General features: G+C 34.0%; 2 protein-coding genes across 3 annotated transcripts in view; one reads left to right on the forward strand and one right to left on the reverse strand.

Annotated features, from left to right (window-relative positions):
• LOC125668966 (uncharacterized) overlaps positions 1 to 21,712 on the forward strand; it is a 90,710-nt gene that overhangs the window by 39,883 nt on the left and 29,115 nt on the right. Inside the window, exons 29-37 of the mRNA XM_056161356.1 lie at positions 671 to 704; positions 807 to 872; positions 1,479 to 1,582; positions 1,968 to 2,001; positions 2,116 to 2,181; positions 2,301 to 2,422; positions 2,759 to 2,878; positions 5,730 to 5,749; positions 20,540 to 20,660. Coding sequence (XP_056017331.1) covers positions 671 to 704; positions 807 to 872; positions 1,479 to 1,582; positions 1,968 to 2,001; positions 2,116 to 2,181; positions 2,301 to 2,422; positions 2,759 to 2,878; positions 5,730 to 5,749; positions 20,540 to 20,660 — 687 coding nt within the window. The remainder of the gene's footprint in view (positions 1 to 670; positions 705 to 806; positions 873 to 1,478; positions 1,583 to 1,967; positions 2,002 to 2,115; positions 2,182 to 2,300; positions 2,423 to 2,758; positions 2,879 to 5,729; positions 5,750 to 20,539; positions 20,661 to 21,712) is intronic.
• Positions 7,982 to 11,973, reverse strand: LOC125668221 (protein chibby homolog 1-like). Of its 2 annotated transcripts, XM_048902071.2 has the most exons (4): positions 11,889 to 11,973; positions 9,205 to 9,400; positions 8,594 to 8,709; positions 7,982 to 8,250 (listed from the first exon to the last, which is right to left on the reverse strand). In XM_048902071.2, the coding sequence occupies exons 2-4, from the start codon at positions 9,389 to 9,391 to the stop codon at positions 8,170 to 8,172; spliced, it is 384 nt and encodes a 127-aa protein (XP_048758028.1). In that variant the 5' UTR covers positions 9,392 to 9,400; positions 11,889 to 11,973; the 3' UTR covers positions 7,982 to 8,169. The 2 variants fall into 2 exon arrangements, with proteins under 2 accessions (XP_048758028.1, XP_048758049.1); XM_048902092.2 differs by having other exon boundaries at positions 9,205 to 11,971.

Here is a 21,712-nt window from a genome sequence, read left to right on the forward strand (position 1 = left end):
AAGTGATTTCTGGACAATATTAGTAGTTTTATTATCACAAACTCATGGGAAATTGATTTCCGGACAATATCAGTAGTATTATTTGAGATTAGATAATGAAACATATAATTTGGGGATATAAATTCACTGAATTTACTTGTTATGTTTGGTGTCAGGCTTCTCTTAAAACCACACTGGATACCTTGAAATACATTATCAGATCTCCTGTGGATGTACTTCTTGTTTATATTTAGCATGTTCTTTTCATTGTAACAATGATTTTTTGTGTGTGGTTTCCCATGAAATGCTTTTCAGAAGTAGGGTAGGTAGGTCAGGGTTTTTTTTTATGAACGACGTATTAAAAAGTCTGCAACTCCAGTTGATATTCAATGATAAATAAAAAATATGCATGATACTCTGATGCTGAAATATTGTGTAAATGTCACTCAAAACTATTATACCAATATGATTTTTGTCATCTTATTTTGGGGGGTAAACCAAGGGTAGATAATTCAATCACAATAACTGGATCCTGATTCCGAGCTTGAATTAAAAATTAGGGACAGGAATTGAAAAGTAGGGTAGGTTGGGAAACTTTTATTGTTTTTTTATGCCTAATAATATCTATACAATTGTAATTCACACTACACACTGCATATTTTTTCTTTTTCCATGAAAAAAAATTTGACAGATGAAAACAGCGGAAGAAATTTTGGAGGAGGGGGGTATGTCTCATGCATAACAATCAGAGTTTTTTTTTTATCTTGCTTATATCAGCTATAAGCAGGTATAATTACTAATGGATTTTGCTGTGTTTATCTCTATAGATTTCAAGGAAACCAAAATGTTGGAAACTCAGACATCCAGTGTAAATGTGCAGACCCAGCCAAAATGTAAGTGTATATGTATACCCAAGGTCACCTGACCCAGCCAAAATGTAAGTATCTGTATACCCAAGGTCACCTGACCCAGCCAAAATGTAAGTATTAAGTATCTGTATACTTAATGAAGGTCACCTCACGATGAAAAATGTTTCTTTTTACACTTTTTAAAACACATTTCTGGGCGAAAGAAATGAAGAAGAAAAGTGAATTTCAAGACTGGGTGCAATGGTGCATCCTTTTGGGCTCAAAGGCTGGGTTAGAATTTTTTAAGAATAGTGCAAGGTGTAAACAAAAATTATTCTTGGATATCCAGCAGAGAAACTGTACAGTTGCAATATAATGAGGAAGATGTTCTAATCCAAAATCAAGAAATTCATGTACTGGCTCTTATTGCATTTGAGAGCCGTATTGATCCAAAATTATCTTTAGACTACCTAACAATGAGAAAAGGACCACATAATTTTAGCTTTGTAGGTAAAGATTGTAAAACTTGATGCTTTATGGTCAGGTGATTTTTAATTGCTGATCAACCTCTTCTTTTTCAAATAGAAGACTACAAAATTATAATTTTCTCATGGAAAAATGCAATATTTAGGAATATGTCATTAAATGCAGGTTGACAGTCAACAAAGAGGGTCCTAATAAGGGTCGTCCATTTTACGCCTGTGCCAAGCCCAGGGGTCAAGGTTGTGATTTCTTTCAGTGGGCAGATGTAACAGGTATATTTTATTGATGGAAATATCCTCATTTTAAGTAATTTGTTGCTTTATTTTATGTGTCCGGAAATCTTTAATTTTAATAATTGTAATAACTGGGAAATACAAAATAATTTCAGAATTTTTAGGTCACATAGGGTTAATGATCAAGTGAGCTCTTTTTATCCAAAACATGTCGTGTTTGTCAGGTGTAAACCTTTCACATTCTTCCCCAGAACCAGATGATTCAGAAATGGTGACATGTATCGATCTCCAGAACTACCTGGAGGACAAAAATAACAAACTGTATATCAATACTTAATTTAAGTTTTTCAAACACGGCGCCTGAAGACTTCGGTAAGGATATGCTAGCTTATTTATATATTTCTTCTTTTACAAAAAATGGCAGATGACAGCGGAGGAAGGCATTTAGGAGGAGGGGGGTATGTATTGTAATACGTTTAGTGGTAATGAACAGGACGATATAAACGTACACCAGCTACAGGTTTACGTGCTCTTATTTTTATCAAGGTATTCTGTCATGTTTATCTCTGCAGATTTCAAGGAAACCAAAACGTTGGAAATTCTGACGTTCAGTGTAAGTGTGGAGACCCAGCCAAAATGTAAGTGTAGCAAGATATATACAATGGTGCTTCTTTAACGCACACATTTACCACACAGTCTTTTCACAGTGAAACTTTCTTTGAATGCAACATGATGGAATTATTCGCTCTGAGTGCAGGTTGACAGTGAACAAAGAGGGTCCTAATAAGGGTCGTCCATTTTACGCCTGTGCCAAACCCAGGGGTCAAGGTTGTGATTTCTTCCAGTGGGGAGATGAAAACTCAAAGGGAGGCAATCCAGGTACTAGGGAGTTGTTGCTTTACAATATGCAGTCAACAGTCTTTTGCTGATGTTCATTTTAGAATACTTAGAATACACTTATTCATCATACAGCATTATCATTAGGGGGGGGATCTAACAATGAAAAGAAATCCTACTGGCAAAAATGTAGCAGAGATTATAAAATTGCAATTCCAGACACACTGAAAATGATACTTTTCATTATAGTAAGAAAAAATTGAGACACATTCCAAAGCTGTACTCAATGTTCATGATTTTTTTTTAGAATTTGTGTTAACTTCAGCTGAAAACTTTTTTTTGTAAGTTTTGAGTACCTGTAATTTTCTTCACTTGAAGGTATCGGTGAAAACAGGAAACCGTCGTCGGAAAAGAAGAGGACATCCTCCGTGTTGGACAGTGGTAATACTTCCAACAAGAAGCGGGCCGCTAGGAAATGTGGTCTTTGTGGAGAGGAAGGTGGGTGCAGTGTTCATCGAGCAGTTTTTATTGTGTGACCTTCATGAAGACACAGTAGGGGATCAAAGTTTTACATACAAATATATAGGGAAAATCTTCTCAAGAACCACTGAGCCAGACCAGCTGAGATTTACATGAAAGTTTTCTGACATGGTGCAGATTCAAGTTTGCTGAACTCATGACCCCTGGGGCTAGGATGGAGCCACAATAGGGGATCAAAGTTTTACATAACTAATAAATAGGAAAAAATCTTTCAAAACAATTTCCTTAAGATCCATTGGGCCAAAGAAGTTTGCATTTGCACGAAAGCTTCCTGATATAGTGCAGATTGAAATTAGTAAAAATCATGGTCCCCGGGGGTAAGATGGGGCTACAGTAGGGGATCAAAATTTACATCCACATGTATAGAGAAAATCATTAAATATCTTCTGAAAAATCACTGGGCCAGAAAAGTTTACATTTACATGAAAGCTTCTTGACATAGTGCAGATTCAATTTTGTAAAAATCATGGCCCCCGGGTATTACATGCGAATGTATAGGAAAAATCTTTAAATATGAGTCGAGGTGACTCAGTGAGCGATGTGGCCCATGGGCCTCTTGTTCCTCATTTTAATTATTGTTGTATGGTATGGCATGAGGCAAATATTGATAGACTGCTTAAACAAAAGAGAGCAGCAAGGATCATTTTTACACATCAAAGTACCTCATTCAGTGTCAACTTCTTGTATGCTATCAAATTTGAGGTGGATGCCTTTGTCTAACTACAGTCAAAACTGCCATAGCGACCCACTGTATTAAGTGACTCACTGTCGTAAGTGACCATAAAAAGTTCCCCCCAAGACATTACTCTATATATTATACCTGTATTAAACGACCACCTGTCTGACGCGACCAACGACCATGATTTTTACAACCTTGTCATGTATTTTCACGAAAATTTACCTCTATTTAACGACTGTACATTTTTCTATTACACCGCGATTACTACTTTCGATTTTGGTTGAGCCGACTATTCTGGGAATTATCGCCCCTAACACTTTCGTTTTCAAACGCACAACTATTCTGGGAATTATCGCCACTAACACTTTCATTTTATAACGCATAGTTTGGCGGTGATCTTCTTTAGTAGGCCCTCTGAATTAATTATTATACCCAATCTGTCAACATGCAGGGTCGAGTGTGTAGGTTAATTAATAAAACCCAAGTTGTTGTTTATTTAACAAAATCAAGGATCAGGGAATCAAGGCATGTGTATTTGAAGGTGTGAATTTCGACAAACTTTAAGAAGTGCCGGGTACGCTAGATCGGAAATGAAAATCTACCACTTGTTATACTACTATGTGAAAAATTTGCCCGATTGCTATATAAATCAGGTAAATATTGTGCTTAGGACTGAAATTTTCAACGGAGTATTCGCAGTTTTCCTGCATGAGATACTCAAGGTTTCTAGAATAATGACCGGAACTAGCGGCTCACTTCGACATGTCCCGAGTATTTGACACGTCTGAGTTCAAGAAAGTTGCCTGCATTAGTTCTAAGCTTTAAAGATTTGCTGTGCATGTACAATGGATATTGTGATTTATTTAATGTTTCTCAAATTGAATAACATATTTCCAGCATGTATTGTACAAAAGGAGACACATTAACACTTCATCATTTGCTTTCTTACCACAAGCATTGCATTTTTTAGTTACACTGTACAAGTAGGCTATACATAAATACCCTTTACAACAAAGTGTTTATAAGTTTTAGAAAATTTACATGCAGTTCATAAATGAGATTTAAATCTCATGTAAATGTGTAATATGAAATGCATGTTTATCATTCTTAAACAGATTAAAATGTAATGAATAATAAATTATGATACAACATTCTAGATTTTTAACTACAGTGTATTATTAATTTTATTTTACAACTATTTAAACCGTACTTGATATTCTTAATGATAAATTCCAAATACATGTAGTCATTTTCTCCATTGTACAAATTATTCGCAAAATTTTATCCATTAACTGTGGAAAATAGGCAACCTGTATTAAGAGACCACCTGTCATATGTGACCTTTTTTCCATTCTCCGTTGGACAGTCTCTTAATACAGGTTTGACTGTATTGTATATATCGAAGAATTGTTCTTGTGTTTAAAGTTTTACATCATATGACACCAGAGCATTTGAATGTTTTTAGAATTGTGAAGGAGGTAAACACAAGAAATACAAGACAGAGCTCTAATAATTCTATTTATGTTACAAGAGCCAAAACAAAATATTGTACAAGATCTTTTATCATTACAGCAGCAATTTTATCGAACTCGCTACCAGATTTTATTAGAAAATGCACATAATGGGGAAAAAAAGATTTTCACGTTAAAAAATCCTTCCGCCACGAAATGTAGTACAGATGTACTCTCATGACCCTTTCTAAATTTGAATTGACATAGTATAGAACAATAACCTGTGTGTTTAAAAGCTGAAGAGCTAACTACCTTAAATGAAAATATTATTATACACCACAGTGAAATGCAATACTTAATTGAGGTCGTATCATATCTAAGGTCAAGGTTACAATGAGTGCTACATGTATTCTTTCAATATTTTAAAGATTCAATGCGTAATTACATGTATGCTAAGATTTCTATATATTCTTTACTTTTCAATGTGTACATTACATATATGCTAAGATTTCTATATTCTTTACTTTTCAATGTGTACATTACATATATGCTAAGATTTCTATATTCTTTACTTTTCAATGTGTACATTACATATATGCTAAGATTTCTATATTCTTTACTTTTTAATTGAATGTGTAATTACATGTATGCTAAGATTTCTATATTCTTTACTTTTCAGGCCACACAAAGAGAACATGTCCTCACAAATGAATCCGAATTTTAGTTGAGCAAGAAAGTTATCTGTGATAAATTGTGTGATATATTCGTTAAATATGTCATTGTTGATGATTTGCATTGTTGGCAGAATTGAGGTCAAGTTTTTAGAGAGTCAGAGACTGCATTTTATCTACAACTGAATGAGGTAATCTGCAGGGGAAAATGATATTAAATCATATGTGCTTTTTGGAAAAACACTTCTGAAATAATACCGTATCGTATAACCAACATCAGAATGAGAAATATTGTTTTATTAGGGCTCCACCATATGTTGGGTGTCCTATAGTAATCGCTGTCTGTCTGTCCGTCCGCCAGCACTTTCAAATTTTATATGCAATACTTTTTAGAGTTATCAGCCTTGTTGTTATGTATTTATGGGACTTATAATCATTTTTTTGATATTGATAAGATAATAGCACTTTCTATGACACACAATACCTTAACTAAGGATTGATACATAATAGTTATATTAGGCAGAGGATTTCATTTTTATTGGTTTTGTTGTTATAGATTACGGAATTTAGAACTTTTTGTGGGGTGGGGGTTTCTGACTTGTCAGTTTTTTAATCCATAGTAAATTTTGTACTATTAGTTCAGTTTAATGTAAACATCGACAATCTCAAGTCAGTTGCTTTATGTAAATTTTATGCAAGAAGAAATTTACTCCTTATAGTTGTGCCTGTTCTATTCTACAAGCAAAGTCAATCATATGTATATTGTTTGAATGTGAAATATATGTATCTTGAAAATGTTGTGTCTCCTTTCTCTTGTGTTGACTTCAGAATCTTTCTGTTGACTGTTATCAGAATTATGAATTTGAATAAATGCACATTGCATTTTTGATTTTGTCAGATTTGTTTTAACATAACTGTACTTAAGTGCTTTCAATTCAATCAAAGGTTTCCTATGACCTTGTACCATTTCTGAAGAATAACTTTGTATTACAAGGTACATTAGAAGTCCATTTTTCACTCTACAATTGCAATGACCTAAAGATATCTCATGCTCAAGGTCAGTTTAAATATTATAATATGATGGCTTAAGATATCCCGTGCTAAAGGTCAGTTTGAATATTACAGCATGACGGATTGTTCATTTCGTAACCAAGAGGTTGTGTGTTCTAGCCCCTCTTGTACCATGACCACGTCAAACACAAGATGTTAAGATCAGTAGTGATTGCTCCTTCGCCAAACCCTCTGGATTTTAGAAGTGAGAATCACGAGTCTTTCAGATATGATCTTAAAAATGGAGGTCCTGTGTTGCGACAGGTGTTGGCACGATAAAGAACCTTCACTTCTAAATTTGTGGTGGTGACGTCTCAATACGAGTGGAAAATTCTTAGTGGGACATAAAAACAATCAACAAATCTTAAAATGTCTGCGCCCTTTACAGGTCGAACTCGCTGGGATAAAAAGTTTGAACAAACATCCGATAACCATACTTATCAATGACCTAAGGCGAGAGATATCTACTTTGTTATTTGGATCGTATGACTTGTTATTTTCCAATTCTAAATAGAATTGAAAATAAGTATGTCCTTGAAAAATTGTTGATTTGCTTATTAATGCACATTATCATTTTGGTAATGAGTAGGTAGATTGCTTTTTTTTTAGTCAAATGAGGAATTGCACATGAAGACATTTTTTTTCATCCTTCCAAAAACCAAGTATACTATGCATTAATATTCAATGATGCTAAATTAAAAAAAACCACACCAAAAACCAGTCGACTTCCACTGCAAGTTTCAAAGCCATGACTTAAATAAACAATGTGGCATTTAGGTTTAAAGCATAAAACTGACAAATACAGAGCGAAAAACAATTTGTGTGAACTGAATTTTGATGAGACAGTAAATTTATAGCAAATGGATGCCCAAACAACCTTTTTCTTTCTCTGATCAACTTGGAAATCATGGAATTATTGAGAGTGGATTTTGAAATTGCATGCTTTGCACTTATATCTTCTTGCTGTTTAATAACACCAAAAATTTTAAGAAAAAATGTTTTTATAGCTGATAATTTAATTTCTCTTGCCTAAAGATGTATGCAGGTTACGTTGATGCATGGACACCATATCAGAATACTAAACGGTGAATGTTGCAGTTACATTAGTAACTCTATTAAATGCATGAACTGCAGATATTTGTGTGATGTTGCCTTCACCCAAGTATTACTTCCTAATTAGGACAGGTTTAATCATCTTTAAAAACATGAATTGGGAACTAAATTTTATTGATATAATTTTTTAACAATAAGATTATAAATAAAATGATTCTAAGAGTTTATGTGCATGATATTCACGGTACGACACATTCACTCAGACAGGATACAGATGAGATGATGCATGCATACAATGTCCATAAATGTTTGCTATCACAGAACTCGTAACACAGTGGGGGACTGCTATTTCCTCCGGCCGACTTGACCTTTTAGTTGCTTTAGTTCATTCTCGTGATAATGAGACACTGCTGTAGCTTCTGCTAACTGTAATATGAGATACAAGTTATATCAAAACAAGAAAATTTGCTAACTGTAATATGAGATACAAGTTATATCAAAACAAGAAAATTCATCTTAAAGTACACGAATATTCCACTAACTGTAATACGAGATACAAGTTATCCAAACAAGAAAATCCGCTAACTGTAATACGAGATACAAGTTATATCGAAACCAGAAAATTCATCTAAAAGTACAGGTCTCTTGTATGTACCATTGATAAGTTTCATTCAACTGAACATAACTTGTATGTACCATTGATTAGTTTCATTCAACTGAACATATCTTTGGAATAGTTTTAAGATTTGGGTTCAGCATGTGTCCTTACCATGTCTAAAAGGACATCTATTTTTAGTTTGAGTAGATTGTTTTCCTCGGAGAGAAGTTGATTCTGTTTGCGAAGTTTCATCACTTCCTTGTGACTGGCTCCCCCAGCGGAACTTTCTGTAAACATTCACAAACTCTCTGTAAACCACAATATTTACATTCACAAATCAAACCCATTGATATTTCATTGTAATTCTTGATAAAAACAATGGAATAAACACGCAGAATGTTGCTATAAAATTTGACACGGCATTCAATGAACAGCAAGACCCCTCTAGAATTTAATTGCTATCGTAAAAATATAGAATGAACACGTCTCAAATATAGAACTGATCTCGGGAGTCCTGATCAGTCTAAGTCAGGACACCTATCCACTGCATTAACCATTATAAAAACAACTAATTATCAGCACAGTGGATTTTAAATTTACTTCAAATTAAGCTACAGTATATTTCTATATAAGTGATCTCAAATTAAATTAACAGACATTTTAATGCAAATAAAAAAAGTGAAGACGATGTTTGGGAATTTCAGTTTAGGTACAGTAAGTGAGTGGTTTTGTAAACTTACTGGTTGAGAATTTGCTACACCAAAAAAAAAAAAATTTCATACCTGCTACCCACATGCCATTGTCAAACTGAATTTCACTCCCTCCCAGCTTAAGTTTGACAGGACCAACATCTGGACCAAACTCCTCCCGCGTCTGAGTAGCATCAAGATGGAGATTGGAAAGAGAGTGTGATCGCCTCGGGGGTGTCTTCTTGGGAGAAAACTTGTTACCAAACAGTGACAGTGGCATCTCGGTGAGCTTACAATACAGGATTAAATCATTAAGATTCTTGAGTTTCATTATACAAATACATAAAGCCTTGTAGCTTTGTGAAATAGTTACTGTTTTCTTTTCAAACATTATATATCAATATCAGTTTCTTCAACATCTTTCTCGCATACTGAGAATTGTACATTTTCAATAGTTATACCCATTTTTAATTCTGTTCTTACCGGGTATTCGACCATTTCCAATCAGCACAAGAGATGCATGAAATTATTTTCTAAATATAGATGCACTAAACTTGTAATAAAAATAGTATTTTGTTTTGTAAAAGCATCAATGACTTGAATTCATTGATAATTTTTGAAATGTCAATCCAGGTCTGTATATATTTTTTAACTTTGTCATATACTCAAAATTCAATGTAAAACAGTACATGTATCTAGAAGATAATTAATATGTCAATTATACTATTGAAAAATGAAAAGTGCCGTGTTGCAATCTACACCGTGATATTTGACAAGCAATTACTATAAAGTGTATTGATCTGCACAATGTATATTAATGGTATTGATGCATGTACAGTAGGTAATCAAATGTGTACCACTGACACCACAAGTAGAGCATACAAGTGGAATTAAGGTTTTTCGATGATATGCTTTGAATCAAGAGGATAAGTCCTTCTCATTGTTTTAAAGTTTGTTTTTTAAAACAATAACATAACATTGAAGGAACATGGTCTTATTTTGGAGTCACTACTCTAAATACTAGTAATTGTATGTCTAGTACTATTATATCGAATTCAGTGAAATTTGAGCTGGCTGTTGTAATATTTGAATCGATGCTTACTAATCCATTTTCAAAGTGCAAAAAGTTTACCACCACTTTACTATTGATATTATGAAAACCACATAATTGAGTTAAAAATAAATATTCTAAAAATTCTTCTACAGTAGAGGTTTTTCTTTCCTTTACTTTAGATTTGAGATTTGGCTATATTCCCTAATGCAAATATTTTAATGTTGAAATTTGTTGCTCATAAAATTTCCTATTCTCAGTGATTGATGTAATAAATGTGTTTCATGGAACATGCAATGGCATTATCAAATAACCATTGCTAATTTGTTATAGATATCACATCGGTAATTATTTTCACGAAATATTACTATATTGGAGAAAAATCAGTTTTTTACTTGATGCTAGATAACTTAGTCAGAAATATTCTATGTTACATGGCTCATCTGCTAACACCGGAAAAATAACACCCTACACAACATTTTGTTTTAATTACCCGCAAACAAGACTACCTTCAAATCCTGGTGTTTTCACATGTGTGTAAACATCCCAAGTGCACATCAGAAAAAGTAGCCTTGGCTGCCAACATAAAAAATTTCCTTTGTTACCAAGTTCATTTTGATTGGGCAAATATTGGTGTGATACCTTATATGGCAACTCAAAAGTGGCAAATTTATCAAAATTATCATTATCCAGAAAGAATAAAAAAGAGCCCTGAAAATGTCACGAATTTAAAATTACTTTTATTGATGCATGTATAAAATCATAAATCAATATTTCTGCAATGGAGGTTCAGTTGATGTCGGCAGTGTAACACATGTATTAATTATCTATTGATATTCACTTTCATTGATGTTGAATATGATTTGTAAAGGAACCTTCATTAGGTTGGGAACACTTCCCTTATAGTGAGATCTTGCCTAAATGTGATAATCCATTTAGCGAGAAAATAAACATGACCATAAACAGGTGTTTTGATTGAATGGCAAATCCCATGAAATGTTGAATAAGTGCGACACACACTTAATGTTGCATGGATTGTCTATAAAATTGATAACACGGTTAAGATCGAAATTTCATACTACAGTTGCTGCGTAAGAGAGACAGACACTAAAATTCAATGGAAATCGGGAGTACTTTTGTTTTGGTTTATATATTTGCAGTAGTATTAGACATCTTAGCACAGTTTCTTTTTCACGCGAAACATGAATAGATGTACTCCTCAGGTGGGTTTTTTTCGGTTCGGGATTAATATACTCTCGCTAAAGAGGGATAATCCCATTTTAGCGAAATGATCTCACTATAGTAGATCTAGGGGAGGGGGGGGGGGGGGTCTCTTTATTTATGCATGTCCACTTCTCCAAAGAGAATATAGGTGTGAGACAGTGCGTGTGTTCCAAACCTGTTTATATAGATCTGTATATACATGTAGGTCCCCGACTTATAATCCATGTATCAAAATTCAGTAGCAAAGGATCAAACAATTGAAGGACTTATCCTTTCGATAATGAAAATGAAGCCGTAAATCAACATAACACTGTACCCATTGCACAGTCTTCTGCATAACTAGATTGAAAACAGAGGAAAACATTAGTACAGTTTAAGAAAGCGTCCAAGGTCGACGTCAAATATTAACACTGAAGCAGTCTTAACAACATATTGTCAAAATTTCTATGGATATGTAAAAGCATACCTGTTCATGAATCAAATTAGAGAAATTTATACTCACCTGTGACTTTCGTTGTTTATTTGTTTCTACTTGTTCAAGTCACACAGCGCCATCTGGAATGCGTGTTTGGTAAATCGCTCGCAGAAATGTCATTTGTATTATAGACTCATTCAATTCTTATTTGAATAATGAATTTTGAATCATTCTTCCTCTGCTTTTGAAAAAAAAAATCATTATTTTTCACTTTTTAGTGGATTGAGTAAAGCATAATATTCATACTCTGTATTCTACCATTTTGGTAGGAGTAGTATATGAACGAATTGTCGAATAAACAAATACAGTCATAACAGTGAATATTTGGATTTTAAGGTATGACTGTTGTTTTAGTGGTTATTATAATCTCTTATCATGATTTTAGTTAATTGGAATTGATTGATTTATATTTTTTCTTGCCGAAGCCAATTTTCATGCATAACAAACATCATGAACTTCCTTTTAGTTCAGTTTATATCAGTTATCACTATCAGATAGTTCCTGGTTATGTACACATGTGAAGATATGACCAGTGATGACAGCCTTATCTTTCTTTTTTCATTTAATGGAAAGTGTGCTCTTTTAAATTAATGATTTTACTACTAATTTGACACTTTCACGCATTTTACATTAACTTCAGCTTTCTTAAGTCCCCTCCCCATCCCGTTTTCTGTTAATCAACTTAATGATAATAACATGTATATATTAAAGCATAATTTCACTCTTAGAAAGAATGCTAACAAATTTTTAATTAGAATTTTACATGTAAATTCCATAGTAAAATATTTAAGTCATCAACATTCACCAATATAGATAAAAGAGATCTGCACATTCATGATGAATATGATTAAATGTAGAAGCATAGTAGAAGGTTGCTGATGATCACATATGAAATTTGGAAAGAAATTTAGCAAGATTTTCTAAAATATTAATTTAGTGGACACTTCAGCAAATTGATTTACAAAATATATATATCCTAAAGCAGTAAGAATTGCATAGATTGTAGGGAATTGCAGTTTTTGTATGATGTGGATCCGATGACATGATTCAAATCCAATATTTACGGCTTCAATCCCTAGGTTTAAATGAATCTAAAGTTCAATTTCTTCCCTGCTTTGGTACAAAATGTGAATACAGATTTATATCTCACCAGATCCACAGCTTCTTCCCGTAGATCACTATTATCATTTGATTCATCGTCATTATCCTCATTGAAAAATTCTCTTAATCGAAGTCGCCTTGTATATTCTTTTATATCTCTTTAGTTCCTGGTTATTCATACGAGGTGTGGGTGTATATTTTAATCCTTTTAATAATAATTTAATCTCTGTTGCTGTCAATTTTCTGTCTGATAGATTGAACACTTTAGGATCTGTCTGTCTTGGCCCTTGTATGACATCAGTTCCATTTAAATTAACTAGATTCGAGTTTTCTATTGGTAAAACGGTCGTATGAATGTCTGTCCTTGGTCAGGTTTGCCGCCTCCTAAAAATGGTGTCGTACCCCGCGTCTGATGAATGTTGTCCTTTTATTGCAGTAGATATTCTGTGGTCTGTTTCGTCTAGTCAGTGGCTAGTTAATCTGACCCTGCCTTTTTTCGCTACGGAAATTCGCAGGTTGGTTATTTATCCTTTTTGTTGTTTGTTTAACTTTGAAGTGTGACCCATTTTTTCTAGACTAGCATTACTAACGTTTGTGACGTAACGTCGCTATGTTACTAAATGTAACGCTAATAATTTAAAAGATTATAAATCTTTATCTCTAGAACCTGGAGGATACAGTCAGCAGTGTTCAAAATTAACCATAGACCGATAGACAAAGTCTATATAAAATGACACTTGTCTATGCCAATTGTAATTGAGATAGACCAAATTTTCTCTGCCGATTTCTAGATTTAAAACAATTAAGTTATCCCAAAGGACCCAGCATGGTCAGTCGACGTCTAATGAACGTTATGAGGAAAGGAAGATATTGTTATGGAAATGGAAAGAAAATACGCTTTCTGAGTACATTAGATGTAAATAAAAATGTTGTTTATTTTTTAATCATTTTATGCCCTACCTTCCCTGTAATTGGTTAGGACATACAGTGTTTGGTAATATAATAGTCACAGATCAAAGTTTGAGTGAGCTACTATTAGCAGTCATAGAATTCACAAATGTCTGGACATTTTTCACTATGGTTGCAGATATCAAACTGATTTTTGTTGAATATACATGTGCAGTTGTACATCATGTATATTGATTAGTTGCAGATTAAGTTTAAATTTCACTTTGACCAATGGGGTTATGGCCTTTGGAGTTTACTATATTCCAGACTTTTTTTCCTACTGTTGTGAGGCATTTTCACTAGCCAAGGGTTTTCGCTCCGCTCCTGTTTATGGGGAGCAGAGTGGACCAAAAGCCCTTGGCTTGTGACGATGGTTGTGAGGTGATTTTTCTTATGGAGATGTGTATTGATGAGTTACAGTTTAAGTTGCGCTCTGCTTGATTTATTTTCAGTGTAGTTATCAGTCTTAAGAATTCAGAAATTTCATAGTCTTCTCAGATTTTTTACTGTGTGTGCAGATACATGTATATATCACATTTCCAATGGTTTTGCTTTTGATATTTTTACAAATTGTAATGATAACCATTTCCTCATGAACGCGCTGCAGTTGTAAACAATGCACGAATGAATCTTGATAAATATAGTACATCTATTTACACTGCTGGGAATTCCAACAGAAACGAAAGAAGTACGTAGAAATTGTTAGAATGTAAATATTGGAAATCAATTTCAATTTTGAAGTACATGGGGGTGGGGGGTGAGAACTACAACACTTCACACTGACGTACTTTTCATGAAGCAGTAACGCACTTCATGAAGCAGTAACGCACGTCATGAAGCAGTAACACACGTCATGAAGCAGTAACGCACATCATAATATATACCGGCATGAAGTGTTGCAGCTCATACCCTCATGTGTTTTCAAAAATGAAATTTATTTCTTAGATATTCAGACGAGTTCTTTTAGTGTGTAGTTGTATATTCAATGAAGGGTTACAGACCAAGTTTTAAGTAATTTCATTTTAATTGGCTTACGTTTAGGAGCTCATAGACAGATCAGCAGATGTTGATGAGATTTTCCGAGTATATATAAATGTGTTGAATTACAAATCAAACTTGCCTTTTATGTTTGATGTGATTGACGGGATGATTTATTGGCTATATATCCTTGTTTCACTTGGATACAGGGCGGGACATGAGTGTCAGATAGACTTGTATTGACTGTATATTTAACTTCATTTTCATCCCATACATCTGCCCTGAGCAGGGTTGGGCGGTTAAAACCGCCCGCGGTTTTAACCGTCCCGGTCAATACTCCCTAAGTGGTCAATACTGGTCAATTGAGATTTAAACTGTCCATTTTCCTATTTTTGTATATTTTTTGCAAAGATAAATTAAGCCTTTTCATTATGATATATGGATCAATTGGTTATCATTAATTTTCATTAGATAATTAGATGTAATTTCATAAGTTTAATATATTTGGTTTGCTGAAACTGTGATCATAATATCTTCCAAAATATAAAGAGGGTCAAATATAGCATAACTAGACAATAGGATCTGCTTATACATGTACCTGGACAGATTAAGAATAACAGGTAGCTGGACATTAAATAAACACAGTGATTTAATATGAATTGGGTGACAGATGCTGTAGATAAACAATGTATTGCAATGTACAGAGCAGGAGATGTACCCAAGCACAGGAAACAGAGTTGACAGGTGTTATTAGCATACTCTGGGACCAGAGAGGACCAGTGTACATGTTATTATAAAAACATCACCAACACACCCCCTCAAATGTTTATTTAACAGTTAAATGAAGATTTGAAACAATAGGTAGTTCTTGATAAACTAAAGAATTTGAACAGAAATAGAAAACACCTCCCCCATCATACTATCTATGGCTTCAACAAAACATTTTGGAATTTCTATGATATTGTTGAGGACAACAACAAGACCACAGCAAGATGTAAAGACTGCAATGCTGTTGTCAGTGCCAAAGTAATACGGCCACGAAACAGTTTTTAATTTTTACAATAAACTTTTACATCTTCCCCAATTTAATTGAGTCATTTACATTATTTATTTAATGTTATGACTTGTAAGTATATTACAAACTGATAGTGCATGTTATGAATTACAGCATTTATCATAATGGTCACTGAAACATTTAAAATAACCAACACAGACTATAATGACCAAACAATTTTCAATCAACCAGTATTGACCACTATTGACCGGTTTTAACCAGTATTGACCACCGGCCCGGTCAATACTCATATTGACCACTTTTTTGCCAACCCTGGCCCCTGAGTCCAAATATGTTATATATATATATATATATATATATATATATATATATATATAAAGCACTAGAATGACCAACGACATGAACAATTGGAATTGTCAAATTTTCGGGACAACCTGTCCCTTCGTCAGGACGTGAAAGGATTACATTATGGAGAAAACACAAATATAATTAACAATAAGCACTAAAGCTACACTACAAAACTAGCTAAACACTTTTCCAGCAGATTACATGTTGCAGGCTGTGTTATTAACTCAAAAAAGAATAACAATCAGGGTGTCTGGTCACCGTGGTATCAGTCGGTAAAGTGTGAAATTAATTAAAATTTAATTAACCACTAAATTAACTTAACTAACTTAATCAATGTAACTGGACGTAACTACAAAATCTTCGGAAACACGTCCTGCCACACAAACAACTGCATATACCTCATAAGCTGCAAAGCATGCCAGAAGCAATACGTTGGTGAAACAGGAGATCTCCGCAAACGTATTAATAACCACCGGTCGACCATCAAAACCAAAAGAATCACTGAGCCTGTTGGAGAACATTTCAACCTAGATGGCCACAAATGGGAAGACATGATTGTCGTGGTTATTGATCACAACCAAACCTGGAGCTCCATAGATAGAAAGAAAAAAGAAAAATTCTGGATGCACAGACTAAAGTCATTCCGTCCTAATGCACGAACAAAATTACTGACTTTGCCAGAATGAACATTGGCTAAACCTATTCTTGATATAACAATGTTATTCTCCCTCTGATAAACGACAACGGTTTATTTCTCAAAATTTTATTTCTCTTAAGATATCTGCGTACCGCCTCATATTACCAACGATACATCGCCTTGCTTCACCAACTGGATGGATAGCAGTACCAGCACTGCCAACGTCGTTGGCACTCATCATCAACAAGTTCCATTTTTAGTTTTTTACAAGTAACCAATAGCTTAGACATTACGCCAATTTCATTTACTATTATCTAAAATTTAAATTTTCAATAGTTTGATCTAGGGGAGAATACCACGATGTACGAATTAACTGTTTCACCTTTTGATCGGCCAAGTTAGTTCTTCCATTAATTAATTTCACACTTTACCGACTGATACCACGGTGACCAGACACCCTGATTGTTATTCTTTTTTGAGTTAATAACAAAGCCTGCAACATGTAATCTGCTGGAAAAGTGTTTAGCTAGTTTTGTAGTGTAGCTTTAGTGCTTATTGTTAATTATATTTGTGTTTTCTCCATAATGTAATCCTTTCACGTCCTGACGAAGGGACAGGTTGTCCCGAAAATTTGACAATTCCAATTGTTCATGTCGTTGCTCATTCTAGTGCTTTATATAATTATTTTCCCTGACCATTGTATCTATTTAATATAGATCCGACAGTTTTGGATACTGAATGTTGTTGGTTCTTCAGTGCTTTATATATATATATATATATATATATATATAAATGACTAAAATCAGTGTCTGTTTAATTGTGATTTTTAAAGGTGACTACAGTGTGATTTTTACAGGTGACTACAGTTGGATTTTTACAGGTGACTACAGTGAGATTTTTACAGGTGACTACAGTTTTTACAGGTGACTACATTGTGATTTTTACAGGTGACTACATTGTGATTTTTACAGGTGACTACAGTGAGATTTTTACAGGTGACTACAGTGAGATTTTTACAGGTGACTACAGTGAGATTTTTGCAGTTGACTACTGTGAGATTTTTACAGTTGACTACAGTGTGATTTTTACAGTTGACTACTGTGTGATTTTTATAGATGACTACAGTTTTTACAGGTGACTACAGTGTGATTTTTACAGTTGACTACAGTGAGATTTTTACAGTTGACTACTGTGTGATTTTTACAGGTGTCTACAGTTTTTACAGGTGACTACAGTGTGATTTTTACAGGTGACTATAGTGTGATTTTTACAGGTAACTACGGTGTGATTTTTACAGTTGACTACATTGTGATTTTTACAGGTGACTACATTGTGATTTTTACAGATGACTACAGTTTTTACAGGTGACTACAGTGTGATTTTTACAGTTGACTACAGTGTGATTTTTACAGTTGACTACAGTGTGATTTTTACAGGTGACTACAGGGCTCAACATTAACTTTTTTTCCTACTTGTCCATTCGGACAAGAGACAAAGATATTTACTTGTCCGAACTTCAACTTCACTTGTCCGAAAATTTTTCTAAAAAGGATATAATATCGTCAACTTGAAAACTGTATTTAATTTACTTAATATATAGTCTATTTTTATACCTGCTTGATTGATTTTTTTTTTATCTTATTCTCTTGATAAAAACAACAAACGCATAAAACAGAATTTTATCTAGACTTCCCATCTTGAATCAATGACTTCGTAAAATCCATGGATGCATTCTCTCACCAGAGGGCGCGCTACGCAGGGCTCGAAATTAACATATGCCCGTCAGTCTGTGACTGGTTAAAAGTCTGGCGGACTGACATACATTTGTTTTAGTCAGTCCGATGGGACTGGTTAATTTTCTAAAGCATCATTTTGGAAAATACACTTATGAAATTTTATACACACATTTGGCATTCTTCGATCTGTAAATGTTAGACGAATCTGGTTCGTAAATATAAATCCCACATTTAAATGTTACAATATTGTCTGAGGCATATTGAGTTAAATTTCATTTTAATAACATTAACAAAATATGTTTAATTATTTCTGGAAAACTGTTGGACTGTTAAATTTTTCTGCGGACTGGTTGAAATTATACCCCATCAGTCCGGCTGGACTGGTGACATAAAAAGTTAGCTTCAAGCCCTGGCTACGTTATGGAGCGTAGCGTAACGCCCTCTGGTAAGAGATTGCAATGGGTGATTGAAAGTAGTACGCAATAAGTGAACACCAATCTCGATTGAGTTTGACTCAGCTAGTTTACATAGCGATCGAAGTTCATTTTCCATGCATTATACATGTACTTCCGACTCTCAACTACCGATAAACTTTTCACAAAGTTGTTTGGAGACTTCTATACATAAAAAAGCACTTGTCCAATTGGACAAGTGCCCATCAATACTCACTTGTCCAAAATGTTTTTCCACTGGTACCGGACAAGCGGACAAACGTAAATGTTGACCCCTGGACTACAGTGTGCTTTCAGATTGGAATGATTGTAAACTATCCTAATTGTTAGGTGTATTTAGATACATTGTGTAATGCTGGTGATACTATTGATTTAAACACCACCACCCACCCACCCCCCTCCCCCCACCCCGTCTGCTGCATGACTCAAAACAGTGCCCCAACATACGAAAACAGAAGTGTTTTTTCTTAAGACTTATTATAAGTGATGTGTATATTTGTACCCTTTTCCTGATGATTATGTTGTGTGTGTTTTATTCTATATTATACATTAGATATTATATGTCTGATTTATGTTGCTGTGTCAACTGTCAAAGCAGGAAAACATATATGATTTTCCATTATATTCATTACAATGCAATGAGGGCTCAATGAAGTGAAGTTTTGGCATGATTAAAAGGCTCTTGCTGTGGTTTTGATTTTCATTGTTTACATTACTGTGGCCAGACTTCGAAATGACCAGTGAGGTGCAATTTTTCATTGTAAACAAAAAATGTTTTCCATAAAATTACTTGTACATGTCAATGAAACTGGGAGTCTTTTTAAAAAACTAAATTCACTATGTATACCCATGTAATCTGATGAAACCACATTTATTGTATAGATGTTGTAGACTTTGTAATAAAGCTGCAGAACTAAATCTCTAGGAACAATATCCACTTTCTTTTTCTAAGAGAGCCACAATTCTGCAACATATTATCTTCTCTGTAATTTCTATAATCAAAGTATTTATAAGAGAGTATGTGTCACAGAGCTAGTGAAAGCTATTTCAAAATCTATATTATTTCAAAATTGACGTTTCGCAAATTAAACAAGTAATATGAATATATTTGTGAAGGTTTTTTAGTCTGGATAAGAGAAATCATCCTTGCTGTATGTAATCATGATCAAGCAGGAATAGACCTTTGTTATCTAGCACATAAGGAATTTTTTTTTAATGATTTTGCAATATCTAAGAGCAGAAGATTAAATTACAACCAGGAAGACTAAGTATAGAATTATCTTGAACCAGGTGAAATCCACCCTAGATAATGCACACTAAGAAACCTGCATTAGTGCACCATTCAGTATTGAAACCTTCCTTAAACAGGGGTACTGAATGAGCAGTTCCCTTCACATGTGTAGTTTCGGATTTATTATTATTTTTAAATGCCATTGTAGATAGTATCAGAACTCGATCTATAGAGAAAAACCTCGATTCTACAGTATGTGTTGAGAGGGTACACGGAGGCGATGGCTGAATATAGAGGTGGATATGGTTCAAGTGACCGGGATCAACATATTCCCATGCAGGACCGGTCCCATTGTAAGTACACCGTTATACTTCAGACAGAGACCATCAAATTTCATAATCTGTCAAAACTAATACAACTTTTACAATATGACTATGCTTCCTTAAACAGCTGGGAAGTTTCATGTCAGTAATTGGAAGTGTTCAGCATCATATTGATAATATACGTGTATCAGTCCATTTGTCATATTGAATGTTTTGAACAAATAGATCACTGGAGACAGAGCATCTTAAGATATGTAATATATTTAAACCTCATTTTCGACACAACCCACGTCTTTATCACGAGACATATATTATATAAACAAACATCACACACCATGAAAAAAAACGACAAATATTAATACACATGGCTGGATGTTTAGGGAGACCAAGCATCTTGATCACATGGCTGGATGTTTAAGGAGACATAGCATCTTAAGAGTTTGTCATGAAAGGTAGCTAGGACCATAAAGGGACATGTTTTTTTTGCCAGCTGCATTGGTCATGCTGCAGTTGTTTGATGAACTTTAAAGGAAGTTTAATTACATTTTTGTTTCATAGTGTACATGTATTTCAGCTCCTCAGTACAAATTTATGAATTCAGTTACTTTGATAAAAAAAGTAATTCTGTACAGCTAATTACAATTAAATGATTTCAAGTACCCTATCCCTAGATGGGATGGAATATTAAACCCTTGGACGGAATCAGAGATATTAAACCCCTAGATGGGATTGGATAGTAAACCCTTGGATGGCAGGGTTGGCAAAAAAGTGGTCAATATGAGTATTGACCGGGCTGTTGGTCAATACTGGTTAAAACTGGTCAATACTGATCAATACTAGTTGATTGAAAATTACTTGGTCATTATAGTCTGTGTTATTTTTTTTAAATGTTTAAGTGACCATTATGGTAAATACTTTAATTCATTTGTAATTGTAAATATTTTGTTTGTACAGTATAATTTGTCCAAACCGGCGTCTGAGTACTCCGGTGCTCTGTCAATTCCGGCCACAAAATATAGTCCCTAACATTTCTTTAACAAATCCTTTATTAATAATTCCCTGTACTCCGGATACTGCGTATT

The sequence above is a fragment of the Ostrea edulis genome, chromosome 4, assembly GCF_947568905.1.
Source record: "Ostrea edulis chromosome 4, xbOstEdul1.1, whole genome shotgun sequence".
In the NCBI taxonomy this organism is placed as follows: Eukaryota; Metazoa; Mollusca; class Bivalvia; order Ostreida; family Ostreidae; genus Ostrea; species Ostrea edulis.